At 35.2% G+C, this 25,107-nt stretch overlaps 1 protein-coding gene across 1 annotated transcript in view; it reads left to right on the forward strand.

Moving 5' to 3' along the window:
• The window catches only part of LOC124367187 (eIF-2-alpha kinase activator GCN1-like), a 120,920-nt gene extending 101,547 nt beyond the window's left edge, over window positions 1–19,373 (forward strand). The window contains 12 exon segments of the mRNA XM_046823838.1: window positions 1,685–1,766; window positions 1,768–1,809; window positions 2,556–2,789; window positions 2,945–3,214; window positions 5,208–5,321; window positions 6,068–6,240; window positions 7,503–7,754; window positions 8,036–8,247; window positions 9,142–9,290; window positions 11,171–11,275; window positions 17,733–17,948; window positions 18,465–19,373. Coding sequence (XP_046679794.1) covers window positions 1,685–1,766; window positions 1,768–1,809; window positions 2,556–2,789; window positions 2,945–3,214; window positions 5,208–5,321; window positions 6,068–6,240; window positions 7,503–7,754; window positions 8,036–8,247; window positions 9,142–9,290; window positions 11,171–11,275; window positions 17,733–17,948; window positions 18,465–18,593 — 1,978 coding nt within the window. The 3' untranslated portion in view covers window positions 18,594–19,373.
• The last annotated feature ends 5,734 nt before the right edge of the window (window positions 19,374–25,107 follow it).

Below are 25,107 nucleotides of genomic sequence, written 5' to 3' on the forward strand. Positions count from 1 at the left end.
TTGTTTTGATATAAATAAAATATTTGTTTAGTGAAATTATTTAGTTACATTGATCTCCAATACCGTAACTAACTTTGTGAGGGGATTAAAAAATTTTCATTATTGTACTGTATATAATGATAACTATAATGAACAAAAATCAGTTGAGCAGAGACCTGTTTAAAATCCATTTGTAAATATCATTAAAACATCTACGAGGACCATCCAGAAAGTAGATTACGTTTGGATATAAAAAAGTACAAGAAAAAATTGTATTATATACATTTAAAAGTGACACTAAAATATTAATTTTCAACATAATCACCACTCAAATTTAGGCACATCATAGCGGTGAATTAGTTTTGAAATTCCAGCATTAAAATTGTCCCACCTGAAACTTTAACCAGGTAGTCACACCCTCCCGCAGGTCCACGTCATCACCAAAGTGCTGCGGTCACAAGCCAGGTCTTCATTCCTGGAAACAGGTGGTAGTCGCAAGGTCCGGACTTGAAACACCTCCCACTTAAGCATCCAAGACTTCTCGAGTCCGATTTGCCGTGTGTCGTTGGTACCCATCTCACACAACATTTATGGTAACCGAACTTTTGCATAACAGTTTCATGTAACAAGCTCCTTGAAATTTGAGGAAAGCTAAGGGTTCTGTTATTGTGAATCAGCGGTCTTCAATTATCTTCTCATCAACTTTAGAGACAATTTCATCTGTCACAGTGCTTGGCGGTCCACTTCATTCGTCATCATGCACATTAGTTCGGCCATTTTTAAACCTAATGCACCACTGACGTGCTCCACCTTCAGTAATCACATCGTTCCAATAAACTTCACAAGGTTGGCAATAAATCTCAATTGGTTTATTTAGCTTAGCCAACAAAAACCGTATTACCAACCGCACTTCATAACTCGCAGGATTTTCAATTGTGCCACATATTTAAAACTCTTGTTGTTAAACAACAAGGAGAGACAGTAACCTCTCACTAGCACAGGTGGATAGTCACTGAATGGAGATAAGCCCTGACATCAAAATGGCCACTATAGTCCCACCCCTAGCGGCTACAGAGTGAAACGTAAGCTACTTGCTGGGTAGTCCTTGTATGTAATTGAATATCTTACATCTCAAATATCAAAATATTCCAGGACGTAGTACGTACTATATCGTTCTGGTAAGAAATCAGCCAGGAAATAAATAGTAGCCAAGAACCTTTTGGGATGGAACAACATGTGTGGGTTTCATGACAGAGCTCCACTAAACTCTTCCCTGTCCTTTACTTCCCCCCTATTAATTTATTTGCTGGTTTGTGCACCAGAGACAACATTACCTTACATGGAGCTGTTTTTCACTCCAGTGATGATATCTAACTCTTCAGTACCGTATCAACTAAAGTTAGGTGGTGGGTGTTGTTTTCTTAAATATATTTATTTTTGCCTATTGATATATTTAAAAGCATCTCATTAATTTAAATTATCTACATTTGGTTTGTTATTTAATTTTGCTCAATACCCATAAAAAATGGATATGTACTTGTCGTTGTGAAATCTTACATGATGAAATGTGTTGCATAAAGTTTTAAAAAGCAGATGCAACAGTCTTCTAAAAGTTCTAATGTAAGAATTGCGTTTGAGGAAAATAGAGTGATAATATTTACCCACAAACAGTTTAGAGAGATATAAGGTATTGAATGGTTGGCAGGCGTGCGCTGTGTGACCCGTTACCGGAGGTGCGACAAGCTGCAGCCAAGACGTTCGACAGCCTGCACTCGACTGTGGGCAAACCGAGCTCTAGATGACATCCTACCATCTATGCTGAACCAGCTGGTGAGTAGAGTAGAGCTGCTTGGAGCTCAACGCAGTCATTCACATTGCTTACATGAGTCACTCTTTACAAAAGTGTTTTTTTGTTTTGTTTTTGAGGTTAAAGTAGTTATAACTTTCCCTTATTTTTCTCACAATTCATTGGCTGACAGACCAATAAATCGAAAACTGGTATTAATCAGTTCATTGTAACTTATCGAATGCAGCTGTATCGTTTACTTGGATATTCAGCTGTGTAGTATATTAAAATACGGATTATCAAGCCGATCGACGCCAGAAATTTACTAGGTTATTACTGTGTCAGATATGACAACGACGTAATGTTCTAAGAGTTATAGAAGAAAAAGGTTTATACGGGTGTATAAACATTCTTTATATATGTGTAATAGTCATTTACTAATTTTTTGAAAATTACTTGATACGCCCAGCATTCAATAAATTAGCATGTGATTTAGAGCCAACATTTAAAGTGCTAAATAAACATTATTGAAACAAACTTGAAGCTTACACTAAACAAAATAACATTTATTTTTCAGCTTAAAAATTTTAGAATCTAAAAAGAAATAATGAAATCTTATACCTTTTTACAAATACTTCACAATTTAATGTTGTTATATGTTTTGTGTTTCTTACATTTGTTGCAACATACCCCATTCTGAAAGTTTCAGTTCACACAGTCCACAGAAGATACTAGCAAAAGACAGGTCTCGTAGATGGTACATTGTTTGTGACACTATCTAACATTCCAGACCAACCCAGAGCCAGGAATAGCCGAGTGCGCGCTGGACGGTCTGCGCCAAGTGATGGCTATCAAGTCACGGGTGGTGCTTCCGTACCTGGTGCCTCAGCTGACTGCCACTCCAGTCAACACCAAGGCACTGTCCATCCTGGCGGCTGTGGCAGGCGAAGCTCTCACCAAGTATCTGCACAAGATACTGCCGGCCCTGCTCTCCGTACTGGCCTCCAACCCTGCCAGCACTCAGGTGAACACCTTCACAGCAAACATTAAAGTTTGAAATACTAGACAGTTCAATATTAAGTTATATATTTTTTGGATGTTATCATTTGGGTGATTTTGCAGGATGTTTAGATTTCCCATTGTTAGCATGAGATAATGATTGATTGTGTATGTGTGCAGGAGTTGGAGTACTGTCAGGCTGTTGTATTGTCAGTAACGGACGAGGTGGGCGTGCGAGCCATCATGGATCAGCTGATGGAGGTGACGCGCAGTGAGGACGTGTGTATGCGCCGTGCAGCCGCGACACTGCTCTGTGCGTTCTGCTCGCACACGCGTGCGGACTACAGCCAGTACGTGCCACAGCTGCTGCGCGGGTTGATACACCTGTTCACAGACCAGGACCGCGAGGTGCTGCAGATCTCTTGGGAAGCTTTGAGCGCCGTTACTAAGGTCAGTTTCTCAAGGTGTCTTAACGATTCTTTCCAAACAATAATTGGTTAAGGTAGACTCAAATGCCTTTTTCAGAATTTGTTACTCTTTTACTCATTGCAGAAATTATATTGAGTAAATATATACGAGTTTAGTTGTTTGTAGTACAGCAATTAAATTTAAGACATTGTTTAAAAATACTTCTATATACTAGAGCCATTCTTTAGATAAGCATTTTACGTCACCATTTTAGATTTTAGAAATTTTAGTACTCAAATAATTAATTCTGAGACATTTTAAGATTTTATCCCAAACATTAAACAGACATTTCTGAAATTGCTCTAGGAGCTCATTTTTCATTTTGTTGACAATGAAACCCACTATCTTCCTTTATTTTTATTTATTTAGCCAGTACATTTAATAAACACATTTATTGAAATGTTTTTGAATAGTCTACTTTTAATTATGTACCTTTTGGAAAAACCTCTCCCAACACTCTAGGTAATTAGAGCTCCTAGAGCAAAATCTGTGAAATTTATTGTAATAATTTGACATGGAATAATGTCATAATGATTTTTAATAAAAATTCAAAACCAAAATTTAAAGTAATGTAATAAACAACAATTTAAAATTGGACGCAGCTTAGTATTTTTTTATCAATATTGCTTTAAAGGACTATTTAAACTTTTTATGAAAGATCATACCAGTTTTTATGCAGAAAATATTATCGATGTATCTAAAAAAAGGGATTAAAATAAATTTCTAAAATCTATACCAATTCAGCAGGAAATCACACTCACTGCTGTTTCAGTGATTATATTAGGATATAATTGTTACGGATGATTTGTTTTTTAGTTTTATCGTTCATGAGTGGTACATGAAGTGCTCCTCAACTTCTTCATTTCTCTCAAATTGTTTTCCTCACAGTGATTCTTTCATAGGGCCGAACAAAAAATAGGGTACTTTGGGATTATACCGACCACACCCAGACATGAACCGGTATTTGACATTTTGCTTCTACTGATTACTAGATTAGCGTAGAACAATATTTTGTCAATATAAAAAAGGAATTGTCTTATCGCAAACCCCTCCCCATCCTCAGACAGACGCCAAGTCGAGCAGTCTAGTAGATAACGTGACTGCAGAGTCTTGCTGTCCTTTCAGCTGGTGCGCCGCAATGTTGTACTTTCGTGCCGCAGTGTCTGTCGAGTACGTCGCTTTGTTGTACTTCCGTGTTTTACTGTGTGTGTAATAGATTAGTGATGGGTGACATTATGAGAATTTGGAATTTACCCAAGAGCGAAAAGGGGGCCATTCGTTTTTTTTACAAGATCATGACTAGTTGCCTAAATCTAAAATATGCGTGGCGGTCGGCAGTTGGGGCTGAAGGCGGAAATCTACTACACTCACTCATCGTTGATATTTTATATGATAATTATCATATAAAACTTAGTGATAATTCGTTGTGCAACAGACAAGGGATTTCTTGCTCGGTCATGGCTCTACTGACAGCAATGCTGAGCTTGAGCACTAACTAGAACGGTTCCCCCTCTTCTCATAAACCATACATCTACTCCACACAACATTATCTAAGTAGGACCTTCAGTCTGAGAACAATAGAAAAATTACCGTTAATATTTGATTAAGTCTTTTACAATAATTCAGATGTATCCAACATTTGATTCCACTGACAAGTAAACATGTAAAGTGATTTATTTAATTGGATATTGGTAAATCAATCTATCAGTGTCAATTTACATTAATTTCTGTTATTTTGTACAATTATTAGCCCACAATCAAATTGAGTTTCATCTACAAATATTTTTGTTTTTATTTTGTAAAAAAGTAAATTTTAGACTCCAAAATGTGTAAAAAACATGTTTTAAGTTCTGCGTTGTTTTCCTAGAAAGGGACTCTGGCCATAATGATCAATATTATTTTCTAAGTTTTTCTAGTGATGGTGAGAAATGTGCGATTGTTGAGATTCACTAAGAATATTTTGACTTTGTTTCAGACATTAGACACAGAGCAGCAGATAAACCATGTTAACGACATCAGACAGGCTGTTCGCTTTGCTGTAAGCGATCTGAAGGGCAGTGACCTGCTACCAGGATTCTGTTTACCCAAGGTGAGTAACGTTTTACATTACCTATACCTCTAAATATTTACAATGTCACTGTCATGTAGCGCATATTGTTGCATAAAACGAATAGAATTATTTAGCAGAGAACGCAGTTGCTGCTTCTAAATTGATTTAACCGTTTGAGGTTTTCATAAGAAAACATTAACTCGTAGGTATGTATAAAGGTGATAAGTTGCCAAGTCTTTCACTTCCATTTTCTTCATTCAGGACAAGAAACTGAGGAACCTCTCATTGCACCTAGTCTTAGAAGGATATTTGAATTTACTTCCAAAGTGACAGGATATTCAGGATAGGTAAGGTTGGGGGTTGGGGTCACGTCCTGTCAAGTCCCTATTGGGAGGGATAGAGGTCACTGTATCTTGGTCATGTCACCTTGGTAGTTTCTTTCCCACTATCCCTCTTTTGGGTTTGTATAAATGTAATCGTATCTAAATTGATATTTGATGATTAATTTTAGTTTCATCATTGGACAAGTCCAGTAAAGGATTTTATTTAATTTATTGTCAAAAAGGTGTGCAGTTAATTGTCTAGAAGAGTATGTTTATGAAGAACGGTATTACATTAAAAATATACAAAATTACTTTTAATTTTAAAATCTCAATAAGTGGCAAAATACAAGAGAGAGTTCTATAAACCTATTCAGCAAGTCTGTGACAGATGGAATGTCTGTACTGAGTATGCAGCAATAATAAACTATATTGTACAATAGTAACAGAGGAAGTGTTGTGCAGGGAATAACTCCGATCCTGCCACTGTTCCGAGAAGCGATCCTGAACGGAGTGCCGGAGGTGAAGGAGCAGGCCGCCCAGGGGCTGGGGGAGGTCATCAAGCTAACTTCTGCCGAGGCTCTGCAGCCTTCAGTAGTCCACATCACTGGGCCTCTCATCAGGATTCTGGGAGACAGGTAACCCAATCCTTCCTGGCAGTCTGTGTGTTACAATGTTCTTGGAGGTTCTTAGCACATATAAACTCTGTTTAGTTTTCAATGGATAAAGATGAAGGGGTTAGTCACTGCTATTAAAAGACTACACCTCATTTGAAAGGTCTTGATAAAAGAAAAACAGCGGAAACAAGAGCTTTCTATCTCAACCCAGTACAAAATGGTAGCTCATTGAAATTTAACTAAAAAGCATGGATGGATCCTGCTGTACTGTTTGTGTGACAGATGACCTTAGGGACGGAATAGTAGTGGAATTTTAAAAAATCCTGTGTGAATCAATACAGCATGCCGTTTAAAGTTTCTACAACAGGCCTGGACATTGTCAAACTGTCCTGGGACTGCAATTTGAGCATTGATAAAAAACACAGGTTAGTAAGTCTTAATTGGTTTATTTCTAAAGCCCATTTTGGGGAAATGGTTTGCTTTTGATTCCTAGAGGGTTGTTCTGAGTTTCATTTTTCTATCTTTGTCCATTTAAGGTTGATCAGGATCCATCCATGCTTTTAACTTAATTAATTCACTGTAAAATTGTGATGGGTTGAGATAGAAAGCTCTAGTTTCCACTGTTCTTTTTTTTATCAAGACCTTTCAAGGTTCTTTACATTTAAAATTGTTGAGCCGCCCTATCAAAATCCCAATTTGGAGAAATGGGCAAAGCTGTAACAGTGACTAAAAACTTCACTTCTGCTTTTTTAGAACGGTCCTTCCCTCCATCTTTATCCATCAAAAACTAAACAGAGTGTATCCATACTTTTAACTCACACTGTACATGTTGTATTGTTTTCTTTCAATGACACGTATTACGACTTATGGGCTGCTATGCAACATGCATAATTGATAACAAACATTTATAGTTCACAAAGGAGAATTTCAATTATAAATACTGTTTAGAATTAATTGATTTATGTTATCAAACCATTACAAACTCAATTCTCGTATTTATTATCATTACTCTCAGATTTATTGTCATAGTAGTATATATTGTCAAAGACAGTAGTTTATATTTTATTTATATTTAATGTAGTACATATTTGTACACATTATAATTCGTAATACAAATTTTGTAAACAAAAATTAAATATCATTTGTCCTTTTAAACACCTGTAAGTCCCTATTCAATATAAACTGCCTACAAAATAGCTTTTCTTGGTGGTATTGTCAGGCTGTCACATATTGTGGTGACGTATCAGTGCCTGTCAGATAGTTGACATTTGTGTCACTTGCAGGTTCAACTGGAGTGTGAAGGCCGCAGTCCTGGAGACTCTGGCTCTGCTCCTGGCCAAGGTGGGAGTTATGCTGAAACAGTTCCTGCCGCAACTACAGACCACGTTCCTCAAGGCTCTCAACGACGCAAATCGCCAAGTCAGACTGAAGGCTGCGGCTGCATTGGGCCACCTTATCGTCATACACACTCGGGCGGACCCCCTCTTCTCCGAGCTGCACACCGGCGTCAAGTCTGCAGAGGACCCGGCCATCAGGTACGCCTTGTGAATGTTGCTTGGAATTTGGAGGATAAAACTTTATAAGACTTGGGAAATGCGCATGTCATTTGAACTTTCTATCCTTTTTAGAATCTTTTCAGAATTAGCAAATACAGCAAGTACTAAGTGTAGCCTTTGAATCAAACCTTGCTTCTTTCCTTGATCTTGTCAGGCAATACACTTAGCGAAGTCAAATCGAGTGATAATGACTTAAGGATCAATTTGTTGCAATAAGGCTTAGTGCTCAAGAAGTTAAGAAGGGTTTTTGCTTATCGCAGAGAGACAATGCTGCAAGCGCTGCGAGGAGTGATCAGTCCGGCGGGAGACAAGATGTCCGAGGCTCTACGCAAGTCTGTGTACCAGACCCTAACGAACATGCTGTCCCACCCGGAGGATGTCACTCGGTCTGCAGCCGCTGGGTGTCTGGGGGCTCTGGCGCGCTGGCTCAACCCTGACCAGCTCTGTGCTACACTCACTGACAACCTCCTGCGTAAGTACCCACTGTAGTGCATCATTGCTAATCTCCTATTAAACTATTGAGCTCTTTCAATGCGATAGCCTTGCTATCGAAGGGCCTCACTGAATAAAAAGCTTTAAATATTAGGTGTGAATTTTCACTATAGTGATTATATATCTTGCCATGTCTATCTGTACAATTTGTAACAGCTGTCTCCGAATTGTTTTTTTCTCTCTCTTGCTATACTCAATTTTATACCAATTTTATTCAGTGGATGGATCATTCAAAAAAATTCCTGTATTGTTTCTAAGAAATTAAGACTTGTATTACCATTTTTGTTAAGAGATGAGTCAATGCCAAAAATATTTCATTCTAATTCCGTTAACAAAATTTGCAAACAAAATATTATTTACAAAAATATGATAATTTATTAATTAGGTTGACCTGTTTTAAAAAAAACTTACCAGGCTTGCAGTGATGCATGAAAATAAATATAGAAAATGCAAATTGTAACCAAATTATTGTTGAAAAAACTTTATTTAATCTATTTACATTTTTTCGTACACAAAGTACAAAAATATCACTAGCAATAGACTCGTATAATGTGCAGATAAAAGTCTCAGTAACATGGGGATCTTAAATTTAAATTACAAACTGAGTAAAATATTATTTAATTGCTGTAATTATTTTATCTGTCTACATTTTTCCATTCAGAAATCACAACAATAACACAAGTGTTACTAATTGGTAATTTGCGTACTGTTTATCAGCTGTTGTCCGTAGACTTATTTAGAATTTAGATTCATCTTTGACATTTCAGGTGTATTTTAAGCACTTCTGTTGATTTTATTCATTATTATGTACTAAATTATGTTGAAAATATTAATATGTTAATATGTGATGTTATCAAACACTGTATTGTCTCAGAGGACGATGTATCCGTGGACTGGACGCTGAGGCACGGTCGTAGTGCAGCTCTGATGGTAGCGCTGAAAGAAGGACCTTCCTCTGTGTACACCGACGACTACGCGGAGAAGATCAACAGGACACTTCTGGGTTACCTGGTCGCTGACAGGGTGAGTCTTGTTATCTGTTATGTACACAGTGTTTGTAGAATTTGTCAACATCGGAAAATTCTATTATTTGTTTTCCTTTAAGGAAACTAGCTTTATATGTGAGGTTAAAGTTCCATGGGTTTTGTAAGCACTTTTATCTTTTATTATAGCAAATAAATTTATGTTCATAGTTAGTGATTAAACAGCTGATAGTGATCGTCAGAAACTATCAATAGTTTATACAATGGTCATTCAGAAAGGAATTTGCTTGCTTTAACAAATAAAAAAAATTACACAACTTTTATACCTTTTTTTTATTTTACATACTTAATTACATACATCTGAAAGAACAACTCTTAAACTATTTTTTAACATACATAACATTTGTAAGCTCTGATCGTATCGAGTTACAGCTTTTCAATATCAGTTGATTAAATTCTGCTGCCTGTGCACGGTCAGTGTGACCCCACTCCATTGATCGTTATATTTGTTCGACACTGACATAAGAAACCCATGTTTCATCACCAATGGGTATGTGGTTTAAAATAATTCATCACCTTCTACACAGTACCAGATAAGAAACTTCAAAGCTGGTTCTATTCTTTGTTTTGAGTTCGTCAGCGTAAGAGTCTGGGTACCCTTTAGGCACAAAAATTTACTCTTCTGAGTCACAATTTCATACACTAGATTCGTGACCTTAAACCTTTGGGTATCCTTAACGTTATGGTTGATTTGTTCATAAGTAGGGACAAATGCTCAGCCACTTTGCTTTTCATTGTGAACATTTGTTTCGATTTGCACCATTGTTAACTTGAGTATAATGCTTAATGTCCTTTGTTTGAATGTTATTTTTGACGATGGAAGGATTGTGAAGGAAACAGGATTTTTCCGGACATTTGCCATCGTTCAGTGAAACAATAAATCAGTAACAATACGTTTCGAGATCTGCTGATGAGGCCTTCGGACCATCATATGAATTGGGATGAAGCCAACATAATACATCGGGAACCACATTTCTTCAAAAGGAAATTAATTGAGGCAACATACATTAAATTGGCAGACCAACCAATCAGTCAACCATCAGTCGAGATTAGTCCGCTTTGGTTGCCAATTCTAAAAAATGAACTAAAGAGAAAACCAAAAGTATCAAACGGATCAGAAATTTGTAATAAACCAATGCGGAGTCACAATATGGTTTTAAGAAGTTCATCTCGCATGAACCAATAATAACGAAAGGGCCCATTCCTGTCCTCCTTCCTTTTTATTTCGCCATCTTGTTTTAGTCTGCCGTCACGATTACCATTGGCTAGCCCCTTTGGTCAGTCGTAGGTGGTTAGTAGACGAATGAAGACGTATTGTGACCTGTATTCCGTAGTTCAGTTTTAATGATTAGTGCTTTGTATAGTTTTTATTAAGTGCATGTTTATAGAGTTAGTGAAGTTGACAAACAACATGTAGGTTGTGATTCCTGACTTAGGCGTGCCACAACGCTTTGGTAAGATTTGTTTATTTTTACCTGAAGAAGAGATCAGATTTCAGATCTCGAAACGTAGTGTTACTGATTTATTGTTTCACTAAACGATGGCAAATGTCCGGAAAAATCCTGTTTCCTTCATGCTTAATGTCTTCATACACAGAACTCAATTCACAATCAATTTCCACCTGCTGGATTTTGTTTACCAAAAGAAATCTTATGACACTTCACAGTGGGCGGGAGTGGGCCATTTTGAACACTAGTTCAGAGCGTTTAGAATGGCGTAGCAACATTCACTGTAACGCTACTTGACGTAGCTACACAAGGTTACCTCCACCTGCTTCGGCAACTTGGCTCTTGTATGTTAAAACAATCACTGTACAAGGTTTAGTTTTCTTACATAGCTGTACAATGTATTGATCTCCAGGTTCCCATCGTGATGAATGGTGTGAGAGGCCTCGGCTACCTGTTCCAGCACATGATGAGAAACTCTGTCAAAATACCACAGACCCTCCTCTCTCCCTTCTGTAGGGTAAGTGTTTTATCATTGTGAACTACTTAAATGTTTCAGCTCAGTTACACAAATCCATATATATATATATATATTCTCTTCATGCAGAAATAAAAATTAAAATAAAAAACCAATTATTGGTAAACTCTTCATGAATTTTCGTATAACTTTAACATACGTCTTCAGATAAAAATAAATAGTGTATAAATATTTACAAGATTAAATCATAATAAACAGTAGAAAATACCTCACAGCTGATGTTTCATCAGAAATACCAAAGAGTAAAAAACTTAAATTTAAATTTAAAATTCGGGAGAAAATTTTTAACGGTTGTAAACTCTGTCAAAAGCCACGTTGTGGTACATGCAAAATTATGTCCTCCAGTCAAAATGTTAGCAGTAACATAACCAATAAAACATATCCAATTAAAGGAACTATTGATTATAATTCAACTGATTATCAGCTAAATTATAATTTTTGTAATAAACAATATATTGGCCAAACCTCTAACCCTCTTCATATCAGAATGACAGGTCACCGTTACAGTTACAGTATTGTTCATGGAGATGACAAGCCCCTCGCTGTACATTCCAGGGAACATAATCAGGACAAAAGTGAAAACTGTTATAGATTAAAAGGCATCAATAATGTTCCATTGCGCATACCAACTAAAATATAAATAGGTTTCATTTGAGATGGAGAGAAACTTCTCATCAACTTGTTTTGAAATAAAAATTTCCTTTAGGTTTTAACATTTGATAATGTCTAAAATTACTTTTTTACTCTTTGGTATTTCTGATGAAACATCAGCTGTGAGGTATTTTCCACTGTTTATTATTCTATTTAAGTTCTTTTTCTTGTTTATATTTAGTTAGTTCAATTATTTAATCTTGTAAATATTTATACACGGTTTATTATTATCTGAAGAACTATGCAATTAATAAAGAGAATATTTGGTTTTTTATTTTTATTTCTGCATGAAGAGAATACATATTGATACATAAGCCATTTCATATATATATATATATATATATATATATATATATATATATATATATAGTATATAGTATATACAGTGGAGTCCCGCTAATCCAAACACTTGTAATCCGAACGTCGGTTAATCCGAACAGGTCCAGGAGGAATTATTTATAACGATAATGAACAGTTATATGAACTAATTACTTAAAAAATGAAAATGGGTGCATCATTTCGTACATAAACAAAGAAAACTTTAATTAAATAGACATACAGTATTTTATTAAGACAAATTGTGTACGGTACAGTACAAAAATAATGAAGTTAAATACAGTACCAAATTGAAACTTATAGGTTAAGTATGAGTTAAATTACTGTATTAAGAAGTGAAATCAAACAAAAATTAGACGTACAGTACTGATATTATTATTGAGTACAATATTAATTGTTAAAAGACATAAATTCAGTTATTGTCTTCTGTCGCATTGAAGAGAGTCTATTGGATGACGCGTAGTTTCACCATCGTGTCATAAACATGATATCGGCAGGTGTAGCAGTAGCCTGTTGCTCTAAGTATCGTAGTGCAAGGTTAAGCGCTGCTGCACCGTCTGCGTGTGGCACCAACTCTCCTTATCACCCAGGTTCTCGTCGTCCCGTAGCGCGTGGACCCGTACAATATCCAGTACGCTCACATTGCATAACAATAGAACTCTCACACTAAATACGGTAAATGTGCTTAGTATTCGCAAACACGTTTATTTGTCAAGAAATACAATGCAACAGTCAGAAAACATATTTTAATAAAAAATGTTGATAATTCTATAACAAAATAGACCCATTCTCAACTTTAAAACCGTATTTTTCTGTAATTCTGGCTAATCCGAACAATCACATAATCCGAATAGGGCTCGGTCCCAATTAGGTCGGATTAACGGGACTCTACTGTAGTTAGTATATATATATATATATATAGTGTGTATATAATATAGTGTATATATATATAGTGGATGTATATATATATATATATATATATATAGTATATAGTTAGTATATATATACGGTATATACAGGGTGTCCCATGAAGAAACGGAGAAACTGTCAGGACTTGTTCTTACGGTGAAAATAACGAAAAAAGTTCATATACACATAGGTCCAGAAACGCTTAGTTAGCGAGCTATACAGGGTGAAAGATTTCGCCCAGATTTCAGTGCCACCTTTAAAAGGGAGCCCTATTAAATTATTTTGGGCGTTACCCAGGACGTAAAATTTAATGTATATTATGCAAATTGAACTGAAAAATTGAATAAAATTGGTACCAGATCTCTAGCTGCAGTAATTTTTAAGATATCTGAAAAAATACGCAAAATTCGGTGTCCAAAAACAAGTTTCATTTAGGTTTTAAGTAGATTAACTTTGTTAAATGTATAACAAACATGTAAAATTCTTTAACAAAACTTGTAAAGAATTAATTTCTTAAGATAATGATGTAAAATAAGCCAATAAAAATTATACATAAACTTTAAGAAAATCTATTTTTAATTAAATAAATAACGTACGAAGAATAGACAAAATCGGTTACACTTTTTTTCTTACTGAATGTACATGTTTTATAAACTGTTATTTTCACTTACTATTGCAAAAAAAAATAAATGCTAACAAAATAACTAACCTTAGTTTAGTAACTGTTCGAAATTCCCTCCTTCACAATGCACACAGCACTCTGCTCAACGTAAAATATTTGTGGTGGCTCTGCGAATTATGTCTGGATTCTTTCTTATACTGTCAAATGCATTGCGAATTCTAACGAGTAATTCTTCCTTGGTATCAACTTTACGTTTATACACCATAGCTTTGATATGTCCCCATAAGAAGTAGACAAGAGGCGATAAGTCAGGCGATCGTGGTGGCCAGTTGATTGGTCCACCACGCCCAATCCAGTTCAAGAAATTAGCATTCAAATGATTTTCTTAAGTTTACGTATAATTTTTATTGGCTTATTTTACATCATTATCTTAAGAAATTAATTCTTTACAAGTTTTGTTAAAGAATTTTACGTGTTTGTTACACATTTAACAAAGTTAATCTACTTGAAACCTAAATGAAACTTGTTTTTGGACACCGAATTTTGCGTATTTCTTCAGATATCTTAAAAATTACTGCAGCTAGAGGTCTGGAACCAATTTTATTCAATTTTTCAGTTCAATTTGCATAATATACATTAAATTTTACGTCCTGGGTAACGCCCAAAATAATTTAATAGGGCTCCCTTTTAAAGGTGGCACTGAAATCTGGGCAAAATCTTTCACCCTGAATAGCTCGCTAACTAAGCGTTTCTGGACCTATGTGTATATGAACTTTTTTCGTTATTTTCACCGTAAGAACAAGTCCTGACAGTTTCTCCGTTTCTTCATGGGACATGTAATTATGACCAATCGTTTGTTAATATAATGTTATTTGCACTTAGCTGCTTTCTTGTTATTACATGAATGCTTATATGCTCATACCGTGCATCTTATTAAAAATATAGAGCACTTTTAAAATGTAATCAAACATTATCCTGTACAAAATGGCGGTTTATTAAGGTTTAATATTAAAACGACCATTACTTAAAAAACTATTTAAGCTAACTAGACAATTTTAATGTAAAATTGAATGTGAAATAACTAAGTTTTGTTTTCCATGTAGCGTGGGAGGGAACGTTGTAAATTTAATGCACATAACTGAGACGCTGTCTGCGAAGATACATATCAGATTCATCATACATTGATACAGAACTGCAAGCAAAATATTGCAACAAAATTAGTTTTCACATTCGTAGTTAGAGAGTAATGCCATTCAGTTGCTGTTTTTTAATACACATACAGACTCACTGCACGAATGTTAATGTAGGAAAAACTTGTACTAACTGCAAGGAAAATATTTTGTAATAAAGTATGATCATTTCAGTGGCAATATTCAGATTTGTATAGAAGAAGAATTGGATCAGTCAGTACCCAGGTGTGCGCACATGGATGTACAGCACTAGAAGGTGTCTGTGATTGTGCTGATTGTACACACTGGCTTGGCTCATATGTAGGGCTGTGAAGACCCCGCCACTTCGCACCCTATTGGTGAATTCAATTAGTATTGATTATGTTTAAATCATATTGAAGCTAAAAAACAACTTATTAGGATTTTAAGATTCGGAATCGGATTTGAGGTTCGATAATTCTGGATTTGTTGCCCATCAATAACTGATTATGAACAATACTATCGAATTTAAATATATTACACACGTAGCCTCAAAAAGTTTTTAATATAAGTATACAATAATACACCTTTTAACACTTTTTTATAGATTTAATTTTAATTTAATTTTTATTTTGTATACTCCACGTTTGTTAAATTTTGATTTTGGTTTGTTGAATTACTTTTGTTTTTTTTATTATAAGGCTTGGATTGTTAGAAGTTTTGAAAACCAATTGGTATCCTTATTTATAAAATGATTTGTTAATTTTGTGGCAATTTTTTCAAGGTAGTCTGATTGAATGAATTTGATATCTCTTTCTTCTTATTTTCTTTCATTGTGTATTCATTTGTGTTCTTCGAAAATACATCAATCATGCTTGGCTTGTATCCATTATTTTGGGTGATGTTTTTAATAATATTTCATTCTTTATCAAAATGTTTAGTTTTTATTGGAATTTCATATAATCTGTCAATCACTGATTTGAATGCAGCCATATTTTTAGTAACATGGTTGATTTGATGAGGAAAGAATAACTAAATCTGGTTTTCTGTAAATTTTGAAGTTGTGCTTTTTGTTGATGTTGGTTATAGTCAAATCAAGGTAGTTTATTGCATTATTTTCTTTAATTTGACTAGTAATTTTACTAGTGCAATTGAAGAAAATAATGTAATAAACTACCTTGATTTGACTATAACCAACATCAACAAAAAGCACAATTAATTTCATAATTTACAGAAAACCAGATTTAGTTATTCCTTCCTCATCGAATCACCCACGTCACTGAAAATGGCTGCATTCAAATCAGTGATTGACAGATTATATGAAATTCCAATAAAAACTAAACATTTTGATAAAGAATTAAATATTATTAAAAACATCACCCAAAATAATGGATACAAGCCAAGCATGATTGATGTATTTTCGAAGAACACAAATGAATACACAATGAAAGAAAATAAGAAGAGAGATATCAAATTCATTCAATCAGACTACCTTGAAAACATTGCCACAAAATTAACAAATCATTTTATAAATAAGGATACCAATTGGTTTTCAAAACTTCTAACAATCCAAGCCTTATAATAAAAAAAAACAAAAGTAATTCAACAAACCAAAATTCAAAATTTAACAAACATGGAGTATACAAAATAAAAATTAAATTAAAATTAAATCTATAAAAAACTGTTAAAAGGTGTATTATTGTATACTTATATTAAAAACTTTTTGAGGCTACGTGTGTAATATATTTAAATTCGATAGTATTGTTCATAATCAGTTATTGATGGGCAACAAATCCAGAATTATCGAACCTCAAATCCGATTCCGAATCTTAAAATCCTAATAAGTTTTTTTTTAGCTTCAATATGATTTAAACATAATCAATACTAATTGAATTCACCAATAGGGTGCGAAGTGGCGGGGTCTTCATACCCCTACATATGCCAAGCCAGTGTGTACAATCAGCACAATCACAGACACCTTCTAGTGCTGTACATCCATGTGCGCACACCTGTGTACTGACTGATCCAATTCTTGTCTTCTATACAAATTTGAATATTGCCGCTGAAATTATCATACCTTTATAATTGATATTTTCCTTGCAGTTAGTACAAGTATTTCCTACATTAACATTCGTGCAGTGAGTCTGTATGTGTATTAAAAGACAGCAACTGAATGGCAATGACTCTCTAACTATGAATGCGAAAACTTATTTTGTTGTAATATTTTGTTTGCAGTTCTGTATTAACGTGTGATGAATCCGATACGTATCTGCGCGGACAGCGTCTCAGTTCTGTACATTACATTGCCAACGTTCCCACCCATGCTACAAGGAAAACATAACTTAGTTATTTCACATTCAATTTGACATTTAAATTGCCTAGTTAGCTTAAATAGTTTTTTAAGTAATTGTCGTTTTAATATTAAAACTTAATCGGCCGCCATTTTGTACAGGATAATGTTTTGGGTACATACTACAAGTGCTCTATATTTTTAATTAGATGCACAGCACGAACACAAGCAATTCATGTGATAACAAAAAAGCATCAAAGTGCAATAACATTACAATAATTAAACAAACTAATTGGTCATAATTGCATGTTTGGGCCCAATACATGTCTAAGATGTCTGCTGTACTTATACAAAATGGAACTTAAATAATTTGTAAAATGCTGTTATCTCAGGAGTTCAAAATCAAACTTTGTCATAATGTACATGTATTTACCAGTTTGTTTAGTTGACACCAACGTTTACCTCTTCTGTTTGTTGACACAGACGATGAACCACACGAACAATGAGGTGAAGCAGCTGGTGGCACGGGTCTGCTCGTATCTGGCGCGCACCGAGCCGGCACTGTCGCCCGAGTTCCTGAAGGCCGCTCTGCCCATGCTGGTCAACGGTACCAAGGAGAAGAATGGCTACGTCAAAGCCAACAGTGAGCTGTCTTTGGTCACAGTGTTGAGGTTGCGGCAGGGCGACACCATGCAGCAGGTTTGTCCACTTAGTCCTGTAGATAAGACAGAGTTAGTGCAAGAGGAAATAAATGTTTAATGAAATATAAATTTATTGGTCTAAATCAAAATAATGCACTAACATGGAATGTTGGGAAAATCTTTCCATCTATCGCTATTTTAAAATCTGTATTTTGCTTTAACACGCTCATTTACAGGGTGTTTTAAACTCTCTGGTAATATTTTGGAAATTTGATCTCGTGTCAAAACTAATTTATTTTTTTATTAGATACAAAATTAATTTTTTTATTGATCAGAAATGCTTAGTTTACCATCTGTCTGTCTTTATGGAGTCTTTTTTTTTATTTAAGAAATCAGTACAAATAATATCAAATTTGGCACAATTATTATTATTATATTATCAAATCACATTTCAAGATGGCTAACTGACTGTTGTAGTGATGCTGTAAATGTGGAAACACTCAATAAAGGCTTTACAATATATTTCTTAACCAGTTTTAATGTTTTAGGTGTTAATATGTATTATCTGTTGCAGCAATGTCTGAACTTGCTGGACGGAGGCGCCAGAGATGCTCTGAGTGATGTCATTACCAAGAACCTGCGCAAGGTGGCCAACCAGCCCGAGGGCAAGGAAGAGGAGCTGGACGATACACTGCTGACTTGATTACACCCCCGACCCCCCTCTGCCCCTCCACCCCCTAGATGGGGGGCCGACTGGTCCCTGTCACCACAATCACTTGCACAAATCGTTCTTCTCGTGAACTCCTCCCATCACAGAAATACAAGTTTACACTTTCCGTCAGCAAATTTACAATTATACTGTCAGTCCTTACGTCAAACCGTTCAGTATTGCTGTTTAGAACCGTAGGCCTACAACGTCTTCTTTGCCACTAATATATAAGCCGATATTTATTTATGATACTGAAGGGGGGTTTATACTGAAATATTTGTCTGAACTGTTTTAGTTAGTAAATATATATTTCTGCGGTTCATTTTTATTCGGATTTAATACCGCCCAATTATATTTTTCACCTGTAAAAGGTGTCTAAAAAGTAAAAACTAAGTATATAACTCGTATAGTTATGTTAATTTATTCTTGTCACCATTTTAATCTGTTTTATTTTAACATTTTTTGTTGAATTTTGTTTATACATTTTCGACTGCGAAGCTTTAATATGTGTGATACTCGACCTAATGGAAATCCTTGTTAGAAAAGGTTTTGAACAGTGACGCGCACATAACCACGGTCTTGTGTGTTGAGCATGACAGGACCAGTCGGCCTGTGACGCTGAGGGGGACATTACCGTACTGTAATCTATGTGTGATCCAGTAATGTAGCTCATATTTGTTATTGAGATTCAAACTTTATCCTCGCCAAGGGACTTATTAAGTTACATTAAGCATTCTTTGTGTTTTGTAAGAGTAAATATAGTTATGGTGATAACAACTGTGTTTTAATCTCCTTCTGAACACTCCATGAGAAACACATCGTTGGTTTGATGATTCTTTTACTGAGAAATTCACACTGTTTGTATTTCAGGAGCTGAGATCCAATTTGCACCATATAAACACAGAGCCTGGGTTTTCTTGAAATCGATAAAGGAATTTTTATAAGATTGAAAACAAATTGCGGTACTAGGTTTAGTAGAGGGTGAAATAAGTGTATCAAAAGCGTTAAAAATGTAAAACTATAATTTTTTCTCAGATCATATTTTGCTTACCTTGACATGTATAAACCAGTATAAACGAATACAACATTTTTCAATATCATTTTTATTTTGTGCAAGGCCTTTCTGAATCGATTCCATCATCAGGCACTTTACAAATTATCAAATGTTTACATTTTTTAAATAATAATTAATTTTATAATAACATATGGTAAACAATTTGGATTTACGGTTAGCCAGTATAAAATATTTAATCAGAATTACATTTTAATTTCTTTATAAATTGAGATGAGAGTAAAACTGAATTTTGAATTGGTCCGTCTTCATTATTGATAAGTTTTCCTTGATTTGTGTTAATGTAAAATGTTTCCCAAGCATTTAAATGTATTGTGTTAGTAACTTCTTTTTATAATCGTAAATTTTTATTAGAGATGGTGTGTCCAGATTCAATACAATGATTCGCCACAGCAGATTTTTCATTTCTTCCATATTTTATATGTGCAAAGTGTTCTTTGAATCGTGTCTTAATGTTCCTTTTAGTTTGGCCAATGTACACTTTATCACAGTCGTTGCATACTTAAATGCTTGGGACTCCTTTTGTAGAGTAGGCCTCATTTCTAATCCATTTCTCCCTTCCTTCAATACTTTCTTAACCATTGCTTCTGACACATTGGTTAGCATTTCAGCCAAAGGAAATTCCTGCATTATCTTCACGTGACCTTCTGAGAAGGATTACCTTTGTTCCTAAAAGATTCATTGCACTTAAAGCGACTCTCCTCATCACCTCCTGCCCCAGAGGAGTGTATCCCAAGACCGCTTCAATTGCCAGGGTTGGGCAGGAGCTCATCGTTTGAGCCTTTGAAGACTCTATAGCATCTTGGCAGCTGTTGTTGTTCTGCTTTCGGCCACCACACTAAAGAAGCATATGTGACCATTGGTTTTATTACAGTTTCATAAATCCAGTATATCATTTTAGGTTTCAATCCCCATTTAAATCCAAAGAGTTTCTTACAGGCCTCAAGGGCCAATGTCGCATTAGATTTTATGTTCTCGAAATGTAGGTTCCAAGTCAGCCTCTCATCCAGGACTGTACCCTGTAGATATTTGACTTCCTTTGATAGTTTTATTCTGATTCTCTCCAGGACAGGTTGTGTAAGCTGGAACTTTCTTTTCCTGGTAAAGGTTATCATATTGGCTATGGACACTCGGTATCCCCTCCAGTTGGTAGATTTAGGAACCCTGTGGGTCACGTTTATCTCCTTTTGTTATATGTCGAACATAATGGGGCAGTGGTCCGAAAGTGAGGCCTCCTGTGAAACGTGCCAACTTACTATGTTTATATTTTGGAGTCCTTTGGATAAGGTTATATCCAGAACTTCTTATCTAGTTCTAGTAATAAAAGTGGGACCACACCCTCTATTTTCTGTTCTCACCTCTTGAGTTTATGTTTGTGCTTCCCCAGAAGATGTGATGAGCATTGCAGTCACAGCTGAGAATGGAGACAGAGGCTCTCTCTCTGCAGCTCTGCAATAATCTTTCTACTTCTAATGGTTAGACAGTTTGTTGAAGAGTTGGGGAAGTAGGCTGAGGCTATGGTTACCTCTTTTACCCCTTGCTGTGATGCCACTTTCACAGTAGGCCTAACCGACAAATCTCTTGAGATCAAGTCTGGAACAGGAAAAGCTGTTATATATTTTGAAATTGGAACACATGCTCTTGGATTATCAATTGAACGATCATATATGAAATTACCAACCTGTCCTTCAATCCTCTGATGTAACCTCTGTTGATCCAAGGTTCCTGGATTAGGGCGATATCCAGGCCTATTGTGATAAACCTCCTACCCAAGATGTTGGTTGTCCTTGGCATGGTGAAGGTTTATCTGTATGAGGGGAGCATACTTCGCCTTTTTACCACCTGCCCCAGGTGGTCCATCCCCGTCAGTCCTCTTGGAGTGTTTGGGGATACTGCCACCTTTTTTTCCCCTACCCAAACTGATGGTCCTTTCAGAAAGGGTCCCTTCTTCAGGAAGAGGGAGCAAGTTGGTTTATCTCTTTGAACCACTGTGCTGTCTACAGGACCTCTTAGGTAGGGTATGTTCAGATTCCTCTGATACCTTTTCGGTATCTTCCACTTCCATCTCCTCAGCAGTGCTTTATTCCTTGGTGACTTTTTTCCATATTAACTTGTTGCCCTACAAAAATGATCAATGTTTTTGAAAAAAATTCCAAAAACAAATGGATCACAATGGGTAATTTAGTTATAAGAATTTTCTCTGAAATTTACAAAAACACTTCAGTGAACAATATTTTCCAGAATTAGAAAAAGGCACAGGGAAGTGATCCCAAGCTGCAAAAGCACTCTTAAAATGAATGCCGTCTTCAAAAATCAACTTGGGGTATAATTAACAATAAAACAAAAGCTCACAAACCAATCAAAATTAAAATTGTGTCTAGGCTTGTGGAGGATGAAACAGAAATTTCCAATCAGTTTTTTCGCATCCGTTGCTGTGGGCAAGGTCCTCGCTCATCTGAACAAAATTTTCAAATGATCTCAATCCAATGTTCCCATGGCTCATAAAAAATGCTGGAAGCATTTAGTGATACTATTAACTCAATTAGTAAATTCATTCCAAACAGGAGTGTTTTCCTCTCTTCTGAAAATTGCTAATCAGTTTCAATTACTATCGGCCTGTCTCAATTTTACCAGTACTGAGAAAAATTTTTGAAAAGATTTTTCTTATAATAAAGCTTCACTTTTTGAGCAGATACAATCAGCTCTCCAGGAGCCATTCTTGAAGTTTCCTCTTCAAATGTTTTTGTCTGGAGATCTTCTTCAAGTAGTCAGGAAGGCAGTTAAACAATTTTGGTCCCATGTAGCTTGGCTTCTCTTCATATAGGCTGAGACGGTGGTTCAGTAAAATAAAATTGTTTCCATGCCTGGTGTTGTAATAATGGAGCTGTCCTGTTCTTGTTAGATTTTCGATTAGTAGTGTAAAGAATAACTTTCTGGATTTAGAGGGATACTGATGTGAGTAGCTTTAGTTCTTTAAATGTACTTCTGCAGGAGTCAAGTAGATTGAGGTTGGCTAAGATCCTAATCGCTTTTTTTTTAGTTGCCAGGATACGTTGCACATTTTTTGCTGAGGAGTTGCCCCAGGCTGTTATGCCATATCGGAGATGAGCTTCAAAAAGTGTGAAATAGGCAATTCTAGTTATCTCCTGAGTATTGGTAGCCTTTAGTCTTTTAAGGACATAGATGCAGGAGTTAAGTTTTGAACAAAGTTGATCAATATGTGGTGTCCAGGTGATACTTTCAGATACAATCAGCTCTCAAGTGAACAATTCGGTTTCAGAAAGGGCAAATGACAACATACACAGTTTTGAATCTTGTCGATATGATTGTTGATAAGTGAAAATTAAAATAAATATAGAATAACATAATAAATATAACACTATATAAAACTAAACTGTAATAGTTTTAACATTAACAACATAAATTATTATTAGATTAAAAGACATAGGTAGAGGGGATTGAATGTCGAAACCACACAATGAGTGTTCTTAGACCTGTCCAAAGCATTCGACTGTGTTGACCACGGTACACTGCTCGACAAACTTAAGTCCCACGGCATTCGAGGCGTGCCTCTTAAATGGCTTAGCTCATTCCCAGTCACAGATCCCAAATTTTCCAGATATCAAATAAACCATCCAAACCGTTAGACCGGAGCTATGGGCTTTTGTTGACATCAACAACTGTGTCCAATACTTGAGTGACTGAGCTTATGTGTGTGACAAGTGTCAGTTTTATATCAAGTTCATTTTGGTGTTTTTTTTTAGAAAGAAAAGTGTAAAAGGTGTTTTGGTTGAGTATTTAAATCATTTTTAGATAGTAGTTTTTAATTCTAATATTTAATTAGTGATAAATAAAATTGTTATATGTTCACCTTTTCAGTTCACTAAATCAGTGTTTTTTACTGTTGGATTAACTGTGGTTTATTATTTAAAAAGCTTAGGGTTGTGAAAATCACTGCAAGTAGTTAATATTTTATTAAAAACTGAAGCTCTTTCCAGTGTCACAAAAAGGAAATAGTAGTATTAACAATCTCTTAGTTTTATTTTTGATAGGAAGTCATAACCTGCTTTTGATAACTGTGGTATTTTCCTGTTGGAGACTATTCCACCCTCAACCATAGCACACTTTAAGATTGACAATTGATAAGCTTTGACTCTTATCTTGATTGTTGACCTCGAAACTTAACCAAGGTTTTCTGATACATCTGAGCTATCTTATAAGGAACAAGTTTGTTTACTTTCAATCCTAAAGTTTAATTAATAAAATACTTTTCTGTGTTTTTATTAAATACAAAGGGTAAATGAATTAAATTGAAACATACTAGAACATTTATACATGTATTATTATTATCAAGATATATCTCGGTGTAATAATCAAAACAAATTGATATTGCCTAAAAAGAGTTTTGAACCTCTTTTCTTATTGTTGGCTTTGTACTAGTGGTCATCCTTGTTAAGTGAGTGTAGCAATAAAAGTTCTGTAACACCATTTGCTAAGATATTTCATGACATTAGTTTAAATAATTTCAAGGTTGTTGCTAACCTAAATAAAAAAAGAGCAAGAAATAAAACCAATTGGTATACTGCTGAACTAGCCATGAAAAAAGACTTTTGTTCTTGGATGGAGTAATTAAACATACAAGTAATAAAAATAATACAAATTTAAAAATTATGTTTAGTACGTTAAAATGTGAATACAAAAATGCTGTAATTCAGGCTAAATGTGCTAAAAATTATGATTTTATCATAAATAGTAAAAATAGCTGTAAAGCTGCCAGGGATGTGATAAAACATAACACAGCAAATAAAAAACAAAAGTTTTGTAGTATTAAACCTGATGTATTTAAAAAATGTTTTCTCAAATCTGCCCAAAATATAAAAAAAGTTGACAATCCCAGCTCAGGTTTTACTTTTCATGTCTTTATGGATACATGTATTATTAATAATACAGTCAATTTTAAATGGACCATAGTAACACCAAATGATTTTAAAAATGCAGATTTGAGGGCTCCTGTTCTCTGATATCTTTGGTCTAAGGAAATATGCTTCCAGGAATCTTTTCTGAATTTTTTTTGGCAGGACAATTAAGCCAAATATGCTCCGCTAATTCCTCCTCCCACAGAGTCTGCATTCATCAGTCTGGCTAAGGGCCTCCCTCATAAGATGTTTTCTAAGAAGGCTATGTCCTGTCAACATCCCTAATATCATTCTTGTATCCTCAATATTCTGATCTAGGAGAGATGCCCACCCTTTAGCATAAGGAGAGAAACATTTTAGATTGTCTTAATCCTGAGGCTCTACTCCGATTAAAGTTTTTTTATCTTTTCACAATCTTTGACCAGAGCTTTGCTGTAGGAGAAAGCTATCCTGCAACCTGGCTCAGGCCCCACCATAAAGGACAACACTCCCTTTTTGGCGAGGATGTCTGCTTTTTCAT

This window comes from Homalodisca vitripennis, chromosome 8 (genome assembly GCF_021130785.1).
Source record: "Homalodisca vitripennis isolate AUS2020 chromosome 8, UT_GWSS_2.1, whole genome shotgun sequence".
Lineage (NCBI taxonomy): Eukaryota > Metazoa > Arthropoda > Insecta > Hemiptera > Cicadellidae > Homalodisca > Homalodisca vitripennis.